General features: G+C 45.5%; 1 protein-coding gene across 4 annotated transcripts in view; it reads right to left on the minus strand.

Annotated features, from left to right (window-relative positions):
• Positions 1-21,090, minus strand: part of SETBP1 (SET binding protein 1) — a 263,613-nt gene that overhangs the window by 125,594 nt on the left and 116,929 nt on the right. For all 4 annotated transcript variants that reach the window (XM_017819786.1, XM_017819785.1, XM_017819787.1 and 1 more), the window contains one exon: positions 15,088-15,159. In XM_017819786.1, coding sequence (XP_017675275.1) covers positions 15,088-15,159 — 72 coding nt within the window. The remainder of the gene's footprint in view (positions 1-15,087; positions 15,160-21,090) is intronic.

The raw sequence follows: 21,090 nt of genomic DNA on the forward strand, positions 1-21,090 counted from the left end.
TCTTTTCAAACTTTAATGATTCTGTGATTCTATTCTATGATTGTTTTAGAGGAGGGTTAACTGCATATGGTACGGACTTAGTGACTGCTGAGTTACTTGCTGCTCCACAAACATTCACGCATAGACTGTCTTTGAATGCAAGGCTGTCATGCAGGTGAGACAGGATGCAGAAAATGTCCTCAGGTTTGTGGCTTGGAAAAATTATTTTTCATCGTGTCTCGCTTTCCCACGAAGAAAACAAGACCTGCAGCTGGTGTCCATGGCAGCTGTGCCGCAGTGAATACAAAGTGGACGAGAAATTTTGCTACTGGACTATGTAAGGGGAGATTTCAGCCCCACTCAGATTTTGGATGACTGCATAAACCTCCAGGTAAGTGGGCATGAAGTCCACCGTGGTGACACTGTTAGAAAAAGGAACCATGTCCCACTGTGTTTGTCTCCTAAAGCCAAAGTCTTCTTTAATTTTCCCAATTTAGGGTTACTAAACATTTCCCCCGCTAACTCTCTTTGCCACATTTCGCTGACATGAGCCAGCAGCTTGTCTGCTTTGTGTCTATTTGTGGCTGATATGAACTGTGACACGTCCAGAGGATCTCTTACAATTCCCGGTGACGAGGAGGGCCGTGAGCAGCAAAGTGTGTCACATATATTTGTCAGCTGCAAAGCTGAAACCGATAGCAGGGCACGAAGAGTTGATAGCCTCACTTCTAGCTGATACTTCACGTGGCAGATCATGTTTCTGGGGGCTACTTTTCCTGCCCCAGGGACAGCTAGAAACAAGTCCTGCTGCATCCCGGTGAAGATGTGCTTGTACTGCTCAGGGGACGTTTAGATTGAATATTAGGAAAGATGTCAGCAAGGCTGGTATGTGCAAAATGCACCATCAGTGGGGTTCTAGAGATGGCAGTAGCTTGTATGGGAGCATGAAAAGGAGGAAAATACATTACTCACATTGAAGGTGAAGCCACCTCTTGGCATCTCGTGTAGGAGGACAGAGGAAACATCATCCCACCCTCCCCAGTCTGGACCTGACTGGCAAGGGAAGGGAATTAAACCAGCTTTTAAAATCCCTGGAAGATATTGCAGCAGTTTACACTCAAGTTGTCAGTCAGGCAGACGCATTCCTTAAATGCCCATGATTAGTGCTCTTCCCCAATTAACAGGAGAAGAATCACAGCTCTTGTGCAAAGTGGCAGTGGAGACACCCATTAATTTCCATGGACTTGAATATAAACACTAATGAAAAACTCCTGTTAACTTTCCAGGGAGACTCCCTCTGAGTGTGCATGTGTCCTTGTGTGCTTTTGCCATCTGGAGAGATACAAGGTCCCTCTTTCTCTCCCTGAGAGAAAAATCATTCAGCTCCAGAGCCACAATCACCATCATATTCCAACTGTCCACTCCTTGAGAAGCTGCTTGGCTTCCCAAGAGGGCTTTTTGTGTTCCAAACTTAGCGGCAGAAGGGGAAGGGGAGGATGAACTTTGCATCCAAAATAGCTGGGAACAACAGCAGCATCCTCTGTTCCCAAGAAACTTGTCACCTTTTTGGTGAAACCCTGCCCTGTCTGGAAGCAACTATCCTGGGCTATGAGATAGGTCCAGGGAAAAGAGAAAACATCAGGAAAAATAGAGAGGGAAGCTCTGCAAATGAACAGTCAGCATAAACAAAGTGTATCAGCCCAGGCAAGAGGCCGAAGCATGACTGCACTAAACAAATCATGGTGGAATCAGCAATTGGCAAAGTAATTGGTGTTATTACAGCTGATGGAAAATTTCTGATGCCGCCCATGTTCACTTTCGAAACACTACTCAGACATTTAATTGGCTCGGTTCTCATCTAGTTGATTGTTCTTTTTGTCTCTCTGGAGTGTATCAGGCCTGTATCTGCAGACAGAGACTTTCAGCTATGCTTCCCTGGCTCTGTCCACCAGCTGTGAGACAGGGAAAGAAGCTTTCCACAAACTAAGCAAGTCAAGGGAAATGTGGAGAAAAATGGGTCTGACATGAATCGTTTCAATCTCTGCGTTACCTACTTCTTTTTCAGTTCAACTCTGGCACTACCAAGTCCTATGCTTGCAGCACCTAGAATACTGTGAGTTAAATTCAGGGACAAAAATTGTATGTGGTGATGGCAGCAAATGGTGGCTTTGGTGCTTTAGTTGCCATATAGGTGAAATTTCTTTCTCTGTCACACACAAATGCTCCTGTAAGCACCCTCTGGCATATTTCTTACAGTATTTCATTGACTCATAGTCTGGTTTGGGCTGGAAGGGACCTTCAAGATCATCTCATTCCTACCCCCTTGCCATGGAGGACACCTTCCATGAGACCAGATTGTTCAGAGAACCATCCACCCCGGTCTTGAACACTGCCAGATAGGGCAATAAAAAGTTAATAATGGCTTAGAGTCTGTGCTCAGAAAGCACTTCTCCTTCAACTTGCTAGACTGTCTTGCCAAAGCATCCTCATCCTGTGATTTCAACCAGATTTCCAGAAAACCAACTGTCCCCTATAAGTCAGTCCTGCACGGACAGAGTAATTTCTGCCAGAGGCATACATGTCTATCCCCAGTGTTTTATAAAAGGCTCACAAAGTCATTAATCTGTAGGGAGCAGCCAGATTAACAAGGTATATGAAGTTGGGCAACGGCGCTTTTTTTAAATTTTCATCAGAAAAAGCAGCTTGGCTTGGTTCTGAGACACAGATTCAGCTCTGGTTTAACCTCCACTCCATTCCCTAGGTCTAGTGTTGGCCCTATAGAGGATGGCCAAGTCTAGGAACAACAAGCTCTTTCCCTGGCCAGGGGATGTGTCTGTGGGGTGGACAAGGCTCTGGAGGAAGGATGTTATTGCCCACTTCCTTCCTCTACTCCTTGAGTCTGTTGAGAGCTGTATGACCACAGGCTGCCTTCATGGGAAATGCTGAGGTGGCAGCAGCTCTGCAGCCATGTGAAGGGACAGTTCCTTATTTATCAGGGAGTCATTTCTGAGTTCTTCCTGGAAGCAGTGGGAATATTTCTGAATCCACTTGATTTATTTGTTCCTCAGCTGATTTCACTGGGATATGATCCATTTAGATTTACAGCTCGTTTCCAAGGATGAGGGAGCCCAGAGAGGCTCATTCATCATATCTTCTGTCACTGCAAATCAAAGGCAGCGCCACGCTGGGAGACTCCCAATGCCAAAGGGAGAGGACATTTGGCAGCATGGCTCCCAGAGATTTCTGGAGCTGCTTAACATCAATCTTCTGGGGTTTTTTTGAAAAGAAAACCACCTTACTGTAAAATGATCTAGCATGTGATGGCAAAGGACAAGTCAGAGGATTTGAAGGGACAGGACAGCCCTTCAACAGTGAGTATTGCATGGCCATACCAAAGCATGGCCCCTCCAAGACTGCAGTAAGGCCACCTGTAACACAGCAAAGCAATCTGGGAACACCATGGGTTCCCAACTCAGAGGGATGGCTTCAGGACTAAATCCCTGCTCCGGGACTTTCAGAAGCATGCACCACCACCACCCCCCCCAGAAGCACAGAGTTGAAGAACAGGACCATTTTAAACAAACAGGTAATTTTCCACCCAAAAAACCTGGCTAATTATAGGTGACTCAGGGCCACAGTCAGCTCTTGCAGGGACTTACAGCATTGCCCTTATGACTCTGGGCCTCTCAAGTCACTGCTGCTGCTGCTGCTGGCAGGCACCAGCACCAGCACAGGACCTGGTGAGCCCTACAGAGGCTCAGAATAAGACTGAATTTGCTCTCAAAGCAAACTTGAGACCAGAAGACAACAAAGAGGGAAGTTCAACACAGAAGATGTCACCTCTTCACTTCTCCGTGGAAGACTTTCAGAAAATCCCACTAGAAAGAGCCAACAGACAATGGCCAGTGACAAAAATGGAAGGAAAACACAGGCAACATCATGTTATTTGCTTTGTCTACCAAGCTGAGTATTTTCCTTTCCAGTTACCACTTCTGAATGCTTGACCCTGACAGAGAACAGCAATCCAGTCCCTGAAGAAGCCAATGGGGAGATGTCCACTGCCTTCATGCCTGTTTAGTTGCAAGCCTTTGATTCCCACCCTATATGAAACTGCCCACAAGGGGGTAAATCTTCCTGTGGGAGATGCAGTGCTCTCCTGGGATGGGATTTAGAAGACCAAGGTGTACTCCCAGCAGTGCTGCTCTGCGGCCACCACCAAATCACATCACATGGTGTTTTTCCTGTTCTCTCAAACAGGCACAGCGTCATGCCCTGCTTTCTGGGATGATGAGATTTATGTGTGAGAGGCATGGCACAAAAAAAAAAAAGTTTTGTCACACAAGGCAAACTGAAGCTATACAAGGAAACCAAGGTAGATACCAAGGAAACCAAGTGGGTGCCATTAAAATCCTGACACCGAATGCTAGAAGTGGCTTAAATTTTGCTGCAGTACTCCTGCTGTTCCCTTTTATTATTAAGCGGGGGGGAAATAGTGCCTTGCAGATAAACATTGTGATGTGGTAAATGTTCAGAATTTAATGAAGTCCATTATAACAGATGAAAATGCAGCTTTCATTAGTTTATGAATACCGTATTCATTTTAAATTTTATTTTTTTATTTTTTTAATCCAGAAAGAATGTTTTCCCTAAGCAAGTGCCAAGTAAGAGAGTAAACATCTTCTGCTCATAGACCTTCATCTCTTCCCCAAGGCTGTCTCTCCTGAAAGGGAAAGGCTCTCATTACACCAGCCTTGTCCAAAGTCCTCTTGCAAACCTCTCCCAGTGAGCTGCACCCATCCCTACCAACAGCTGGCCACAGCTGGCTGTGCCAATAAGCTCTGCAGAGCCTTTTCCCATTCCTGCCTGCCTCTGCAGAGTTCTTCAGCTGCCACCTTCACCTTTTATTGTCACACACTCTTTGGGCCAAGAACAATAGTACATTTGCTTTATGATGCCCCAGCTACAACAGGGATTTTATGGACTACCACAACATTATCTCCTTAACTGTGGCCACGCTGCTGATTAAGGGGGGTCACATTGGCAGTGAGGAAATCTATAATATCTTTATTTGTTCACAGGAAGGATGCACCAAGAGTTCAGGTTTCTCTCTCCAGCTTCAGAATCTTGGTTCTTTGATCCTGATCACCTCTGAGAATAAAAGGGGAATTTAGATCTTAAATGTGGTTTGGTCACTGGTGTCTCAGTTAACACTATCCATAAAAGGATCATTTGTTCTGTTACACAGGATAAGGCTGAGACCATGGAGTTGAAATAGGAGTAGAATGACAAAAAAAACTGTATCTTTTGAGCTAAAAAGGGCCAATCATCAACCATGTAAATAAATGAGTGACTACTGAGTTTTAGTTACAGTCTATTCTGTTGCTCCTTCATGAAGGGGGGTGAAAAGAAATTGTTTTAAGGCTTCAAAGAGATTTTTTTTTTAATTAGAGAATTACACATCATGGTATTTCAGCACTACAAACACCTGCTAACAGTGTGATTGAAAAACAGGACGTTCTAGAGGCCGCAAGAAAATGGGCACAAGAAAGAGAATCCAAGTAAAATATCTGAAGACTGTGGTCTGAGTGTGTAAGTTTTTTTTCTCTGACTTCTAAAAGCGTCACATCCTCAAATTCAAACGAGCAGATGGCTGCCAGAAACACTCTGAAACCAGCAAGCTGCTTGCCTTGGACACATCATTCTGGTGTCTTGGCCTCTTGACTCTCTCATTGATTTTTATTTCATTTGGGCTTGATCCAAGGCAATTGGAGAGGATTTTAAAGTCACCAATGACCTCTGAACTTCGATGATAGCATTTTTGGGCATTTTATCTTAAAAGAGGAGATAAGGGCAGAAATGGCCACTCACTCACCATCCAATGGAAGAAAAAAAATGTAATGACATAATTTGTGGTTTCAGTTGAAGCAGCTGAAGTGAGCTGCTGAGTCTGTACAGAGAAGAGGTGATACTGCTGGAGGGAGAAATCTTCTGAAAAGTGTGCAAGCATGCCATCACCTCTTTCTATTGATAGCACACAGCTACAGCTGGTGGTAACTTCAGCTGCAAAATAGCAACCCTGGGAAACCCTAAGTCTTACCTGCTCCTGGCTGAGTGTCTGAATTTTTGTTTCTTACCTCCGAAAGGGTGTAGAAAATGTAATCTTTGATATGAAGTCAGGTCTTATGAATTGCCAGTAGATAAAGAGCCTTGCATTCATTTTCCCTGCAACTCTTACTGTTGTGAGCACTTCAATCCTGACCTTGATTCCTCCAAGTAAGAGATAATACAAATCTCATTCCTCACATAGACTTCCTCACATGTTGTCTTGAGCTTCATCTAGCAGGTGCTAAATGGCTTTTCATGCAGGAGACAAGCTGAAGCTCACTGATGAAGGATAAGGCTGATAAATTTGCTCCTTTGGAGCAAGGGGATGGCGTGGGTAAAGTTCACCCAGAAGACAGAACCAAACTGGTAGCACAGCAGGTCATGGTGACACTGAATCAAGATGGGGCCACCTTCCCCGAGGAGGGGAGCAAGGCACTGCAAAAGGTACCATTTCTCCTGATGGCATCTTCCCAAAACACGTGGAAGGAAAGACTTTCTTCCTCCCTCACTTTGTCAGGGCCTCATGTGGACTCCTTCCAGCTGTCTGAGGCTCCTGCTTTTATGCTTCCATCATTGTCCTGCCCCTTTACCCAGCCATGGTGGCATGGTGTGGCCATTCCCCCTCAAATGTCCACTTCTCCTTACCAAGGTTATGCTCTGCTCATATCCAGGTTACTTTCTTCCCATCACTCTTATTGAACTAAAGGCACTTATTAAAGAAATGAGAACATCATATAGTGCAGCTTCTGCTCAAACATAACAGACCAGAACTATAGTAATCCTTTATGAAGGGTTCTGTGACAACTAATTTTGGTGGCACACAGATAAAACACTCATTTAATTTCTCTGGATCCAGTAAAATCTGAAAAGAGCTATAGGAAATCAAGCCTATACCTTAGTTAATGAAATTCTGGGCTGCTTCTGGGAAGACTGACAATTGTTAAAACCAATCTGCCAAACTTTCATTCACAGCTTCATTGCAAAGTCATTACAGACACGACAAAAGCCGCCAAACTCACAGAGGTGTGTGTGAACGTACATGTGCCAATGGGGAGCACCACATTTTTCTCCTCCCAAGGCAACCTGGCAGCCTGGAGGGGACAGGAGAACAAGGAACAGATGCTCTTGATGCTGCCAGCAATACTCAGTGTTGCAGAACCCTTTTTTTTCCTTCCCAACTGAGAACTTGAGCCTGAAGTTACCTCCGCAAGCAAACCACTAACGATTCTGGAGAAGGCTGCCAGAGGCCCCAAGCCATCCAGCCACAGCCCATCTCACTTTTCCCACAACATAACAGAATGGCTTGGTTTGGAAGGGACCTTAAAGATCATTTAGTCCAGCCCCCCTACCATGGGCAGGGACGCTGTCCAATAGACCAGGTTGCTCCAAGCTCTACCAAACCTGGACTTGAAAATTTCAAGGCATGAGCCAGCCACAGCTTCTCTGGGCAACTTGTGCCAGTACCTCACCACCCTCACAGCCAAAAATTCTTTCTCAGTATCCCATCTAACTCTGCCCTCTGGCAGTTTGGAGCCATTCCCCCTTGTCCTATTCCTCCATCCCTTGTCCCAAGTCCCCCTCCAGCTCTCCTGAAGCCTCTTCAGGCACTGAAAGGAGCTCTGAGGTCTTCCCAGAGCCTTCTCTTCCCCAGGTTGAGCAACCCCAGCCCTCTCAGCCTGTCACCATAGGGAAGCCCTCCAGCCCTCTCAGTATCATTGTGGCACATCGGGGCACTGATTATTTTGTCCAGCCAGGCTGTGTGCTGCATCCTTCGAGATGGATACTGGAGCTGATATTGATTCATTTTACTGGTGTTCTTTGCAGCTGGTTTGCTGCACCCAGAAACCATACAGGGCTGAAATGAAACTATAGCACCCTCTCTGCAGGTCACCTGTGCCCAGTTACCCTCATGTTGGTATTTGTGTTCATTATGATACAGGTAAGGAGGATGTGCAGGAAACATTGCTCCCTGGGAAATAGTGATTTACTCTGCAAGGAAAAGGCAGGGTGCAGGCAAGTAATGCCTACAAGGTTTGATGCCTTGATTTCTGTCATGTGGATCAATATTAATAGCAATATTGTATTTCCAGGGCATACTCAGCTGGCAGAGATATTGATTATTTGGTATGTAGCAGTTCATTTATACTTGAGAGCAAACTGGGACACTGAAACAATAAATGTGCAGCTGTTAACAAGCAACTCAGGACATTGAGTTTCAGTGACACAACTGGGATATCATTTCCTTTGTCTAAAATGGAACATCTTTAACATGTCAGAAATATAATTTACTTATGTGACTTACTGAAATACCTGGAGAAAATACCTCCTTCCCTAAAACCTGCAGATTTAGGTCATGTTTTCAAATATGTGCCAAGTCCAATCAATAATTTCATCCCTTCTGTGACCAAACACTTGAGGTACTCTTCAAGGGAAAATGTTTTTTTTTATATGTTTTAACAAGTATTATATCAGATCACCTTGTGCATGAGCAGATTTCAATGAAAGAAAAGATAATGAAACACTGGTTACATTACAGTTTGGTTGCAGTGGTTCAGTCAAAACTTATTTTTTTCAGTGAGGTGTTTAATTCAGTGTGAGAAAGAGTAGATACCTGTATCTATATATATCAATATATTAGCATATTTGGACAGGGTGGACTCAAAATAAAGCCTTCTCTATCAAGCAGAGGGTTTACTTATACTTGAAAGACATAATGCTGTATCCTTCCATGAGCTGCTTTTTTATATATAAGTCTACAATTGTCTCCTATGGACAGATTTAACTATCAACGACCAAACCAGTGAAAAGAAATTATACAGGACACCAACCTTATGACTGGAACTCTTTGACAAGGAACCTCCCTACAGTGAAGGAGAAAGAAATGCTTTCTATGAAGAAAAATAATGGGTGGCACTCGCTGTTGTGGGAAAGAACACCTCAGTGACTTAATAATCTTTTTGTTTGAGTTCAAAGAGGCTGGGGAGGTGACTAGTAAATATGCAGGAAATGTACCTGTACTACACATTGCCTTTTGGGGGATAATCCAGCCTTTTCACTGCTATCAGCATGTTGCACCCTGTAGGCTTAGCTGCCTTAGCAACTGTTTATGATTTGGAGAGGTCAGGACCACGGGAGGCTGAATCTGCTTCTGATGGTGGCTCCCCTCTCCCACTGCTGACAAACGGAGTTTAGAATGAAGGAGTCCAGTTTCTCAGTTGGGCCTGAGCCTCTTCAGCCACTAGTAAGTTAGATGTGCCCAGAAATATTTCCAGGCATTGAGGCCAACTGGCACAGAGTGTTTTGTACCTCTGCTCCCGACCGTGTCTAACTTCCCTAATGCAGCAGCTAAATGCAAACAGCTCACTGGGATGAACCCTGAGCCATGCTTAAGAATGATTTAGGAGCTTGCTAGTTGTCATGGACCAAATGTGTGCTGAGGACTGGCCCAGTACTTTGAGTATGCCCAGTTACAATCTCGTAAACATTCCCAAACACTGTTTAACTTGCTTTCGGCAGATACAGCCTAAGACACTGGTATGACAAATGTCCTTCTTGCACTTTTCCTGCTCAAGATCACTTCTTTCCAGCCTGGAGAAGGGGACTGTATGGCTCTAAATTTGGTTACTGCAATAATCCTTTTGCTGGTTCATGAAATCACTCTGACTCAATAAGAAACCAGTTTACTGCTGTCTGCAATCTAAGAATATTTGCAAGGAACCAGATGTTGTGTGTTTAAAATGAAAAAAAAAAATTGTTATGCATGGACAGATTAACCTCATAAACAAATCACTGTTCTCCTTATCCCACCGCACACCACTGTCATCTGCCTGATATTACATCTTCAGTGTTTGCAACTTTAAGCTGCACACCCCCCGAAAATCATCCCACCTCAAGTATTTGCCGTGTGCTCCAACCACGCTACACTGGCATGCTGGGTTTGTCTGGGGCAGTTTACTTTCTTCGCAGTGGCTGGTATGGGGCTGTGTTTTGGATTCGTGCTGAACATGGGGATGATAACGCAGAGATGTTTCTGTTGTTGCCGAGCAGGGCTCACACAGAGACAAGGCCTTTCCTGGTTTTCCTACTGCCGCACTGGTGAGGAAGTGGGGGGTGCATCGGAGGTTGAGAGGAGGCACAGGCGGGACAGGTGACCAAAACTGACCAAAGGGATATTGCAGACCATACGAAAATATATAAACTGGGGAGAAGAAGGAGAGAGGAGATGTTTGGAGTGATGGTGAGTAATCTTTACGTGTGAAGGGGCTCTGCTCTCCTGGGGGTGGCTGAACAACTGTCTGCCCATGGGAAGCAGTGAATTAATTCTTTGGTTTGCTTTTCTTGTGTGCACAGCACTTGTTTTCCTTATTAAACTGTCTTCATCTCAACCTATGAGTTTTCTCACTTTTACCCTTCTGATTCTCTCCCTGATCCCTCTGGTGGGGGAGTGAGTGAGTGGCTGTGTGGAGCTTAGCTGCTGATTGGGGTTAAAGCATGACAATTGGGATACCTCTAGATGTTCTATAAAACTTCTGTGCTGACCTAACAAAGGTAAAGCAAGTCTCCTTTCATGGGTTTCTCTGAGCTATAATTAGCTGAATGGAAGCTTTTTGAGAAGACTTGATTATATCAGGGCAGGGGCCATTTGGTAGAAGGTGAAGCAGGGTGAATGCAACCCCAAACCAAGAAGGAAGACCTTGGTATGGTGTCACCCAAATCTGGGCACCCTCCTACACCCCACAGGGACTCAAGCACTACAAGGCAGAGGAGGGAGGCAGGGGAAACATTCTGTGCCTACACTCTCTTCATCACACGCACCACAAAGACTTCTTGGTGAAAAGGTCTCAAAGCTGCCTTCAGAAGCTCTTACTTTGATATGGCAGCTGTTCAGAGGAACTCATCCCTTTGAATGGTTTAGATCATGACACTTCCAACACTCAGCCTTGAGCATCACCTGTGCAGCAACTGACTCATGGTTTGCAGAAGGAGCTTGGGAGGGAGCTCCTTGTCATACTGAGCTGCTTATATTTCATCAATGGCACTTTCTCAGTGGCATCAAGGCTGCCATCCACCTTTAGCAATGCCTGTTTTCCTAAGGAAAAGATGATGGAGACTTGTGTCAAACAGCTGGTGTCACCTCCCAGCTCCCAGCTGGACAACCTGTGGCCCTGGCAGCAGCAACTCTAAGGACCATGGGGGCTCACAGTCCCAATGTCTCGTGGTGGCTCCCTGACTCAGGAAGCTATAATGCCAGGAGGATGGTGGATGACTTCATGCCAGCAGAATCTAATACCTTGTGATCCTATGATCTAGTGCAAAAGGCAGGAGGAGTGGGAAGCCCAGCAGGCACCTGATTGAAGAGGCTGGGGGAGGTAAGAGGAGACAGTGTCCTGCTGTGCATTTCTTCCACCTCCATAACCTTCTTATTTTCAAAGAGTTTCCATAGGGCTGTGGTAGCTATTGTTCTCCAGACCTGGTGCATCAGCATCCCCACTACACTGGCAGCAGTTTGTGATTCACACACTGCCAGCCCTTCTCCTTCTTCATGTCAGTAAAATGAGCAGCTTGTTTGGCTTCAAGAGGAAGCAAAATGTGTGCAACTTGGACACCCCCACGCTAACCACGTACAGTGTGATGATGCTGCATACTCTACAACCATCAGGGCCTTCCTGGGCACGTGATCACGCTCAGACAGACAAAACACGTGCCTCTCCTTCCTTCCTTCCTTCCTTCCAAAACTGATCACAGCAGCCTGGTCAAACTTCGGCACAACTGTTATTGGTGTGCAGAGTCAGCAGTAAATGAGCAATTATGTATGTTCAGTTTTCAAGGAGGCTGCAGGTTTGTCTTGGCCGTTAAGACAAAAAGGACAATAATGCAAAACTACAGCAAAGTTTAAGTAGTAATTCTGCACAAGCAGGCAGGTAACATCAATGTAAAAGTCATTCTTGTTTTTTCTGCCTGGCTCTGTAAAAAGAGAAATACTGGCAAGGCTGTGCATTTTTTGAAACCTGCATTATTTTTTTCCCTAAAAAGGGTTGAAATAGGCTTAAGCATTACTGTTATTATCTCTAAAATGACAGAGACATTTCCATGTGAGTTTCCATTCACAGATATCTATATTTACAATGTGCACACCTTTGATTCAGGGACTGCAGGTCCCCTGTGGTCCAAGGACTCAAGGTTCATTTTGTGTAGCTCGTTCTGACAAAATGGGGTTATTAGTATTAGGAAATAATGCAAGGTCACCCACAGCCTTGATAGGAAAAGGAGGGTAGGAGAATATTAGAGAGAAACTGTAAGCTGTAACATCCAGCTGCAGTTGGCAAACCTGAGTGCATTTGGAGTGCCTGCACCAGTGTTTCATTCCCCTGCTTCCAATTGATTGCCCTAGCCTAGTGATTAACCACCTGAATACACCCAAGAAGGATATTCACAAAAGGATCTCATGATAAAAAGGCTATTCCTGGCCCTCTTTCCATCACATCATAATCTGTCCACTAATATGGCTTGAGATCTCAGCTGATCAAAAGGTCATAAGATGCTACTGCTAAGTATCACTGTCTCTGTTCAGCCGACGGCATTTTTACTCCATTCAGCAGTCAGAGGAATGTAATAGCAAAGCTTTCAAATCTGTTTGTATAATAGATGAAGTCTTCTCTATATGGCATTTATCATCCTTCAGGGAATGACACCTGATAAATAAATCTCTAGTTCCCAGTAAATTTAAATAAAACAAAGGCAAATCATATCACTGCACACTGTAAATATGAAACTGCAGAGAACATAAGGGTTCCCAATCTCTCACCATCTCCTTTGCTGCAAAAGCTATGAAGTGCTGACCACCCTCAGATTCTACCAAAATCAAGGGAGCCCAAATCTCTGCATACATTACAAAAAGCATGGTGATAACACAGGAGGGACTAAAAGATACATCAGTCATTTAGTCTGATGAAATGGTAAAAATTAATTGTTTTTCAAGCTAGTAAACCCCCCAAAACAAATAAAGGGGTTTATTAGCATATCAGTAGGAATAACTGAGTGAAAAGGGGGGGAGAGGGAACCCAATAAATGGGGGAATGTGTTTCCCAGGGAGTAACACTAGGGGGGACAATTTTCAAACATCCTGGAATGAATAACTACTAAACCACATCCTACCCAACACCACCACTCTGTCCAGCACTGCTGTACTGCAGTGTGCCAGTGGCTACTGGTCCATATGACACCAGCCATGGCCTCCAGTGCCAACTGCAGCCACTTCTCTGGCCATCCTACTTCCAAACCATTCAACCTGGGCAGAGATCGCTGCCCAAAACAGCAGGAGGAGAGGGAACCACTGCCAAGAGCCACTTGCTACCTGAAGCCTCTGTCTAGTGGATCTGCAGAGGTAGTTCCTGTGGGGACCACCACTGAAAAAGGCTCTGCTTTGTGTCCCCAGCACACCTGAGGTGTTGTCACAACCAAATTAAACCCCTCAGCATTTCCCAGACAATCCTCCCACTCCCCGGCTTTACAGACCTCTGTACCTGAACCAACAGACAGTTTCTTTAACTACAACTGGCAGTCATTTTGCTCCTCTCCATGCTTTCAAAGCTGAGAGCCATCAAAGATTAGCAGGAAAAAATCATGACTATTTTTCCCTAAGAAGCAGCACTGGTAATAGGCTTCAGGAAAAATCCTCCTAAATGCAAGTGATAAGCGTAGACTGTGTGAAGGCTGACAGGTCTGATTATAATTATCACTGCGAGGGGACTAACACTAACCTCCCTTCTGGAAGGTAATGACAATTCCTGGAAGGGAACATGCAAGTGAATTATCATAAACAAAATCAGTGCGAGTAGAGTTGTCTTTCACTGGGAAACTAAAGATCCAGATTTGGGGATGAAAAAAAAACTTACCAAACCAAATAAATCTTGAACATTCCTTAAAGTTTATCCCTTAAATAACACTTAATCATACATTGAAGTTTTGCTGACTTCAGGATGATGGGAGTAAAAGAATCAAGAGGGCCACATGAAGCATGAGTGGAGTCATGCATGCAAGAAGTGTTTGGAAATAAGGGATATATTCTGAAACTATACTTAAAGAACATATCCTGCATCATAAAAATGAACAAGGAATCCAAGGGAGGATGTTGGTCCAGACTGAGCTAAATATTCAAAACTAAGATAAAACTCAGGCAGCCTTTCACCAACCTTTCCCCCTTCCTCACATCCTAGCAGGAAGAAACCCAGACAGAAGCAATACAGAGCTCTTCAAATTGCTTCTATCCATTGAATTCCTAAAATTGCATCTATACAGTAACTGAAATACCACAGCACCAGCTTTCAGCAGGGTTGTGAGGTAGAGAGGACAGGTAGTATTCCTTCAAGATCATCCTGCCCTGACCTCTGTGCTTTCTCTGACAACATTGCATTTTTCCTAGTCTGCAGATTGGTTTTGCATTTCTCACTCCATTTCCATTGGAGACTTGGATATAGAGAAACTTGGGCAATCTGGAATAAAAGTAGCACTACAAGCACCTTTTTCTGTCTGAACACAGGGCAAGAGATATTGTCTTCTTAATAGTGGGCTGTAACTGCAGAGCAGATGAAGAGAAGAGCCTCAGAGTCAAAGGCAGCTCTAAGAGTTTCATTCTCATTCTATCTCAATGGAGTGAAGCAAATAAATTGTGCAAGGAGACATATGGAAACTCACTACGCAAATGGCCTATTTAAGGCTCCTACTTCCTAATTAGGTCCTGGTGTCAGGAGGTTGGTAACAATTATTCACACATAGATCATTTGGATACAATACAAACTGTTCTAAAATCCAAACCATCGTAATGGCACGAATTAAAAACAAACCTTATTCAGCTTGATCTTTTTAGACTCCTTTGCTTAGGGCTTGGACTATCAGTTTCTGTGCTATGCATACTTACATTTTGTGTCTAACACTGCAAAAATGCGCCTGGAAGGGGAAAAGGAATAAACAAAAAGCATCAGGGCCATAACCCCTTGTTCTTACCTTGTTCACAGATTTCGTCACTGGACTCTGCACAGGGAACCCACACTCTCTTCCCAAATTCTTCATCTGACTCTGTGGTGTTTCCCAAAGCAAAAAGAAAAGACAAAACCTTGATTATTGGGATGACTGTGTAGAAGATGGTCACAAGCCCACAGAGTTTTGCTCTGCCCTTTCAGTTTCTTTACAGCCTTCAGTATGGCCACCACCATGTGCCAGCCCCCAGAGCTGGGGCTCACTCTCAGCCCTGCAGAGTTTTGGAAGGTCCCCCAAGCTTTCCCTTACCCCACACAGATGTGTAGGTTTCTCCTCCCAAGCGCCCCCAAGTACTGGCACAATGAGTGTTGATGTCAGGGAGAGACACCACGGATTCCTTTGACAACCCCTGTTAGAAAGGCTTGGGAAGAGCAGGAAGGTGTCACAAGATGTCAAGCTGCCTGCTTTGAATAGGAGCTAAAGTAAGGAGCTGAAGTCAAGGATTACCACATTGGAAAACCATTTAAAACGGGGTAAGTGCTTGTGATTCAACATCATGACTGCAACCAACCTGCTCTGCCCTGTGCTTTGGTACTTCTGGTACGAAAATTAGGTCTGCCTCTCCTTCCTCCATTCCCACTTCTCCTCTTTGTCCACCTCTCCAGCCCTTCACACAAAGGTGAAATATTTTACATTTTCACCTGTGGTGATGCAGATCAGAGAGTGTTTTTTTTTGCTTTGCTTTGCACTGATTTTGCCAAAGGCATCCTTTCAAGCATCAGCCTGTGCAAAGATAATAGGTGACACAATTCTCTGTAACTGGAATCAGCAACAAATCAGCCATCTGCCACTCCAGGGGGCTGAGATTAACCCAGCTACTGGACCGTGACTGCAAAGCATTTGCACATTTAGATTACAGAAATATGAGGTTTCCGGTCCAAAAAAAATAAGACCGGGAGTGGGGAAGGTGTGGAAGATAGCCTTGGAAGAGCTCTGCAGATTAACCCTTCCAGACACAAGTCATCTCATAACAACTCCAAGCAAACAGTATTTCTCATTATAAAGTGTTAAAAGGGTGAAGGATTTGAAGGAAACAACTTGATATACGAGACATCATGTTTCAGGAGAATACATCCAGTGACGCCTCCTTTATACAGGGAGAAATAAATACAAAAGCATTCAAGTGCCTTGTCACTGCCTTCCCTCCTTGGGAAGTATGACCAAGCTGCCCAGATGGCTTACTTGACCACTTGGAAAGTACAAGAGCAGCATTTTTGCCCCAAAGCTCCCCTACTCTCAAGATACCAAGGGAGTGAAAGAGGTCTGAATTCTGAAATAACAAGGTTTAGGAAGGTCTCTTCATCTGTTGCTCCCAGTTCACGTTCTTGAATAACAAACACTACACTGCTACTCTGTGCATATGGATGCTGTGATTCCACATTAATACTTGTCCATATCTTTGGGATCCTCTCCGTGAACCTGATGGGAATTGTTGTTTGGTAACTCATGTATCAAGAGCTTTAAATCAGTAGTAAACACAAGCTGCTTCCACATGTAAAAGCATGAACAATGGTCTGTACAGTCGCATAGTGGGTCAGGACAATACCAGGGTCTCCTCTGGTCCCTTTGATGTGGGTTGCAATCTCCACTCCTTCCATTTGCTCTTGTAGGTTAGAATCCCATGGATCCTTGAGATTACCATCCTTAGGGATCACAGGTTAAAAAGAGCAGGTTGTGCCCAGAGGAAGATGAGTAGCCACAGACAAAAATACCAGCAAGAACGTCTGGAAAATTCTGGAATATTGAGAACAATGGAATTGTTCAGTCTGGAGAAGACAAGACTCCAGGGAGACCTTGAGCACCTGCCAGTACCTAAAGAGGCTAAAGAAGAGCTGAGGAGGGACTTCGGACAAGGGCCTGGGGTGACAGGACAAGGGGGAATGGATTCACGTTGCCAGAGGCAGTGTTAGATGGGATATTGGGAAGGAGTTGTTCTCTGTGAGGGTGGTGAGGTCCTGGCACAGGTTGCCCAGAGAAGCTGTGGCTGCCCCATCCCTAGAGGTGTCCAAGACCAGGCTGGATGGGGCTTGGAGCAACCTTGTCTGGTGGAAGGTCTCCCTGCCCGTGGCACAGGGGGTTGGAATGAGATGAGCTTTAATATTTGTTCCAACCCAAACCATTCTGTGATTCTATGAAATTCAGGCAAGATCTGCATGGTGCCTGCCCTTGGTGAGGATGGTGGCTTAAATACACAGCTCATCTCATAAAGCCCAAAGAGACAACTGAAAAGCAAACAGCATGCACATGTGTTTATAGAAACCCATGTATTTTATGTATGCCTTTTATTCGGAGAAAACAGGTAGGATCAGGTAAGCATGGTATAAGGCTCAGCTGAGAGGTGAGGAAGAGCAAGGGATCAGTTGCTGTAGTCATTCTACTCCATACAAAACCTGCTGACATCACCTCAGAAACGAGTGCACCTCCCAGCAGTGTTAATCTGGGACTGAGCATTTGATCCTCCACAGAGTAAGGACTATTGATTTGCAAGGAGCTGTGAGAAGAGGGTGAGAAGAGCAGGCCTTTGAGTCTCCCTGAATTCCCCACTATTTATCAGAGTATTTCCAGAAAGGCATTGCCTGGGCAGAGCTAGGTGCTCCCAAACCAGGTCTACATGTTTGAGACCAAAGGTGAGGTTTGAAGTGGTTTGTATGTCTACTAGGGCATGGTTTTCAGGTGAGAGAGAGGTCAAAGGGATCATCCCATGCCTAGGACTACAAAATGGGCCAAGCTAGTAACCCAAGAACCCACAGACTCCTGAGATGCAGCAAGTTAACAAGGCTCTGCCTGTGCTTTAGAAAGGTTTCCTTGAACTTGACCTGCTAGCTATGTGAGGGCTAAAACTGATAGAAGAGGATGTGGACCTGTTTTCAAAACCAAAGGCTGGGATTTTCTCTTTCTCCAGTCTCTAGTTTCTGTAAAGACAACCTAAAACTCCAAATCTGAATTCTAAATGGTCCAAAAAGGAACATCTGTGGGGTGGGGGAAAAATATTTGCATTTAACTTCAACAACTGAACTATTACAAGAGTGCTCGTGCTGGTAATAATTTTTAAAATGCTAAAAAAAGTAATAATAAAACTCCATTAAAAAAAAAAGGTTAGAATTTTTATATCCCTTTTCCTTGACTGTAAATGGAGGGGCAAGGGAAACAACACAGGGCAAACCCCTTCCTTTCAGACAAAAATCACCACAAAACTCCATCCCATTTCTTGCCAGTTAACCAATCTTATGAACTGATGCAGTTTCATCCCCACATGACAATTTTTGTTTGTTTTATCCAGACATGCTTTGCAGGAAGGGGCTTTTGCAACCCAAACAGCGCCACTGCATCAGCCAGGCGCTGAGCTGAGCCGTGGAGCTGCTTGGAAGTTGCCTCGTCTCCCAGCAAATGAGAAGCGGAGGGAAACACCGACGCAGGCGACGCTGCACCTTGCAGCAGAGACTCGTGTGTCCTACAAGTAACCTTGCATCAAGATACAGAGCCACAACAGCAGCCTTATGGGTACAGTGAGAGGAGGAGGAGGAGGAGGACAGCGAGGAGGAGGGGAAGGGCAACAGGAAAACAATCAGAAAACTCACTGGGAATCAAGTGTTCTATTCCTCCTTAGGAAAAAAAAAAAATTAAAAAAAAAAAAAGCCCTCCCTGATACAGAGATGGAAGGAGGGGATGAGCCCCTTTACACTCCATGTCCCCAGCAAAGGTCCCCTCCCTTTCCCAGAGCTCCTAAATACCAGTGGGGGTGGCTGGAGGAGAAAAAGGGTCACATTTAAAAGGCGAATGGGAAGCAGGGAGGAGGGAGGACACTCCTGAGCCCGGCCAGTGGCCCCACGGTCTCAGCCATTCTCATTCCTGACACGTTTCCCTTCTCTCCAGCACAGCCCAGCTTCGAAATATTAGTGCGGCGCAGAGTGCCATTTTCGAGTCGCTGCAGCTCCTTCTTGGCACCGGTTCAGCTTTTTGTCTTGCCTTCTCCTCCGAGCGCCCAGCGGAGGGAGGGAGGGAGGAAAGAAAGGCGGAAAACGAAGCCCCGCTGGTTCGCTGTCAGACTCCCCGCGGCACCCCCGCCCTGCCCGCGGCACCCCGCACCCTCCCAGCCTGCTCCCGACCCAACCACTCGGCAAACATAAATCTCTTCCCACCTTCACGGCAGCCAGTTCACAGCCTCCTTCCTCCCCCCCCCACCCCCTCCCCACTTCTCCCCGCCGCCACCCCTTTTCATCGCGCTCTCTCCCTTTGTACTCCTCTAAATTTTTCCAGCCAAGCGTTACAACCTTCTACCCTCCCTTTCTCCTCCGTCCCCAGCCCTCCCCACCTCCTGCTCTCACACCGGCAACAAAAAAAAAAAAAAAAAAAAAAAAAAAAATAAAAAAAAAAATCGTGCCATGGTTGCCAGTGCCCTGGCATCTCTCCTCGAGGTGTGGGGAGCCCCTGGACACACAACAAGGCCGGGAGGTCCGTTCCAGCCTGGAGCTGCCCAGGCGCGGAGCTCATGGGCGCACACGCGTGTGCACACGCACATGTGTGACAGTGCAGGACACACTCTGAGTGCATCCCTTGGCACTGCTGGAAATACAAGCGTGCCTTTGGCAGCTGAGTCCCCCCTCCTCCTGCCTGTGGGGCTGGGAGAAAAGAAAAGCAGAGGCGGAATAACAGGGGAGGGACGCTGTATTTTTTTAAAGCAACCCAAACATGGCACTGAGCGCTTCCACCAACAACTTCTCAGCCTGCTGTGCTGGCAACCAGCTGCTGGTTCTAGCCTGGCACTGGCTTTGATTTGTTTTTCTCTCCTCTTAAACGCCCTCCTCCCAAATATTTATCCCCTTATTTTATTTTTTTTTCTTCTCTATTTCCCTCTTAGGTTTTCTGTAGGGACAAGGCTTGCCCTTATGCTTGTCACTTTCTCTCTGGTGACTAATGCCAGGACTCAAGGGAACAGCATGAAGCTGTGTCAGGAAAAGCACAGACCTGATATTAGGAAAAGGTTCTTCACCCAGAGGGTGGTTGGGCCCTGGAACAGGTTCCCCAGGGAAGTGGTCACAGCCCCAAGCCTGCGTTGTTCAAGGAGCACTTGGACAACTTCCTCAGGCACATGGTGAGATTCCTGGAATTGGACTCCATTATCCTTGTGAGTCCCTACCAACTCTGGATACTCTATGATTCCATGATTCTAAAGGAACTCCCTTCCACTTCCACCTACAAATCCAAAGCAGCATGTGTGGAAGGGGCACCAAAAGAAGTGCTACATGATGTAACACTGAATGGACCAAGAAGAGGGGAAAAAAACCCCATATGAACACACAAGATATGTATTCTCTTCTCTGAGGAAGAAGGAGAGAGTGAGAGATGCCATAAAAGAAGACAACATGACCTTGTGCATGCCAGGATGTGCTAACCCCAACCCCCTCCTCAAAGGAGGGAGGAGTCAAGTTTTGTTGGGAGTAGAGAAAGACTGAGGAAAAATGCATGTTCTCCATTGAAAGGACCCGAGAGAGCCAACTTCCAGCTAGTGATGTGACTCTTATTAAACCAGAGTCTGAAACAGTGACATATGCATGAGAGAGATAAAGTGGTATCAAATGCACCTTGTCTGGTGCCTGGAGGAAAGAGATTTGGAGAAAAAAAAATATAATAATGCTGATGCTGGGTATGGCTTGGGAGGGACATGGTAGGGAGGAGAGATGTGCTGAGGATTTTATCATGGAGGAACGAGTGTATTAAGCTGAAAACCTGGCTGGAGACCCAGGGAGGGGCACTGCCTTGTAAGCAGCCACTGGTGTCCCTGGAGATTTTTTATGGGACTGCTGGGATGGCTTTGTCCACTGAGAAACATCAGAACTGCTCGGAAGCCATGGGAATTAGAGGATGCTGAAACAGATGGGCACTAGCTCCCTGGGGCAAGTTCCTCAGGAGGCGCAGCAAAAGTGCCAAAAAAAGTTTGGTTCTCACTGAACACGCTCTGGCCACCTCAGG

This window comes from Lepidothrix coronata, unplaced genomic scaffold (assembly GCF_001604755.1).
Source record: "Lepidothrix coronata isolate B3197 unplaced genomic scaffold, Lepidothrix_coronata-1.0 Scaffold77, whole genome shotgun sequence".
NCBI lineage: Eukaryota > Metazoa > Chordata > Aves > Passeriformes > Pipridae > Lepidothrix > Lepidothrix coronata.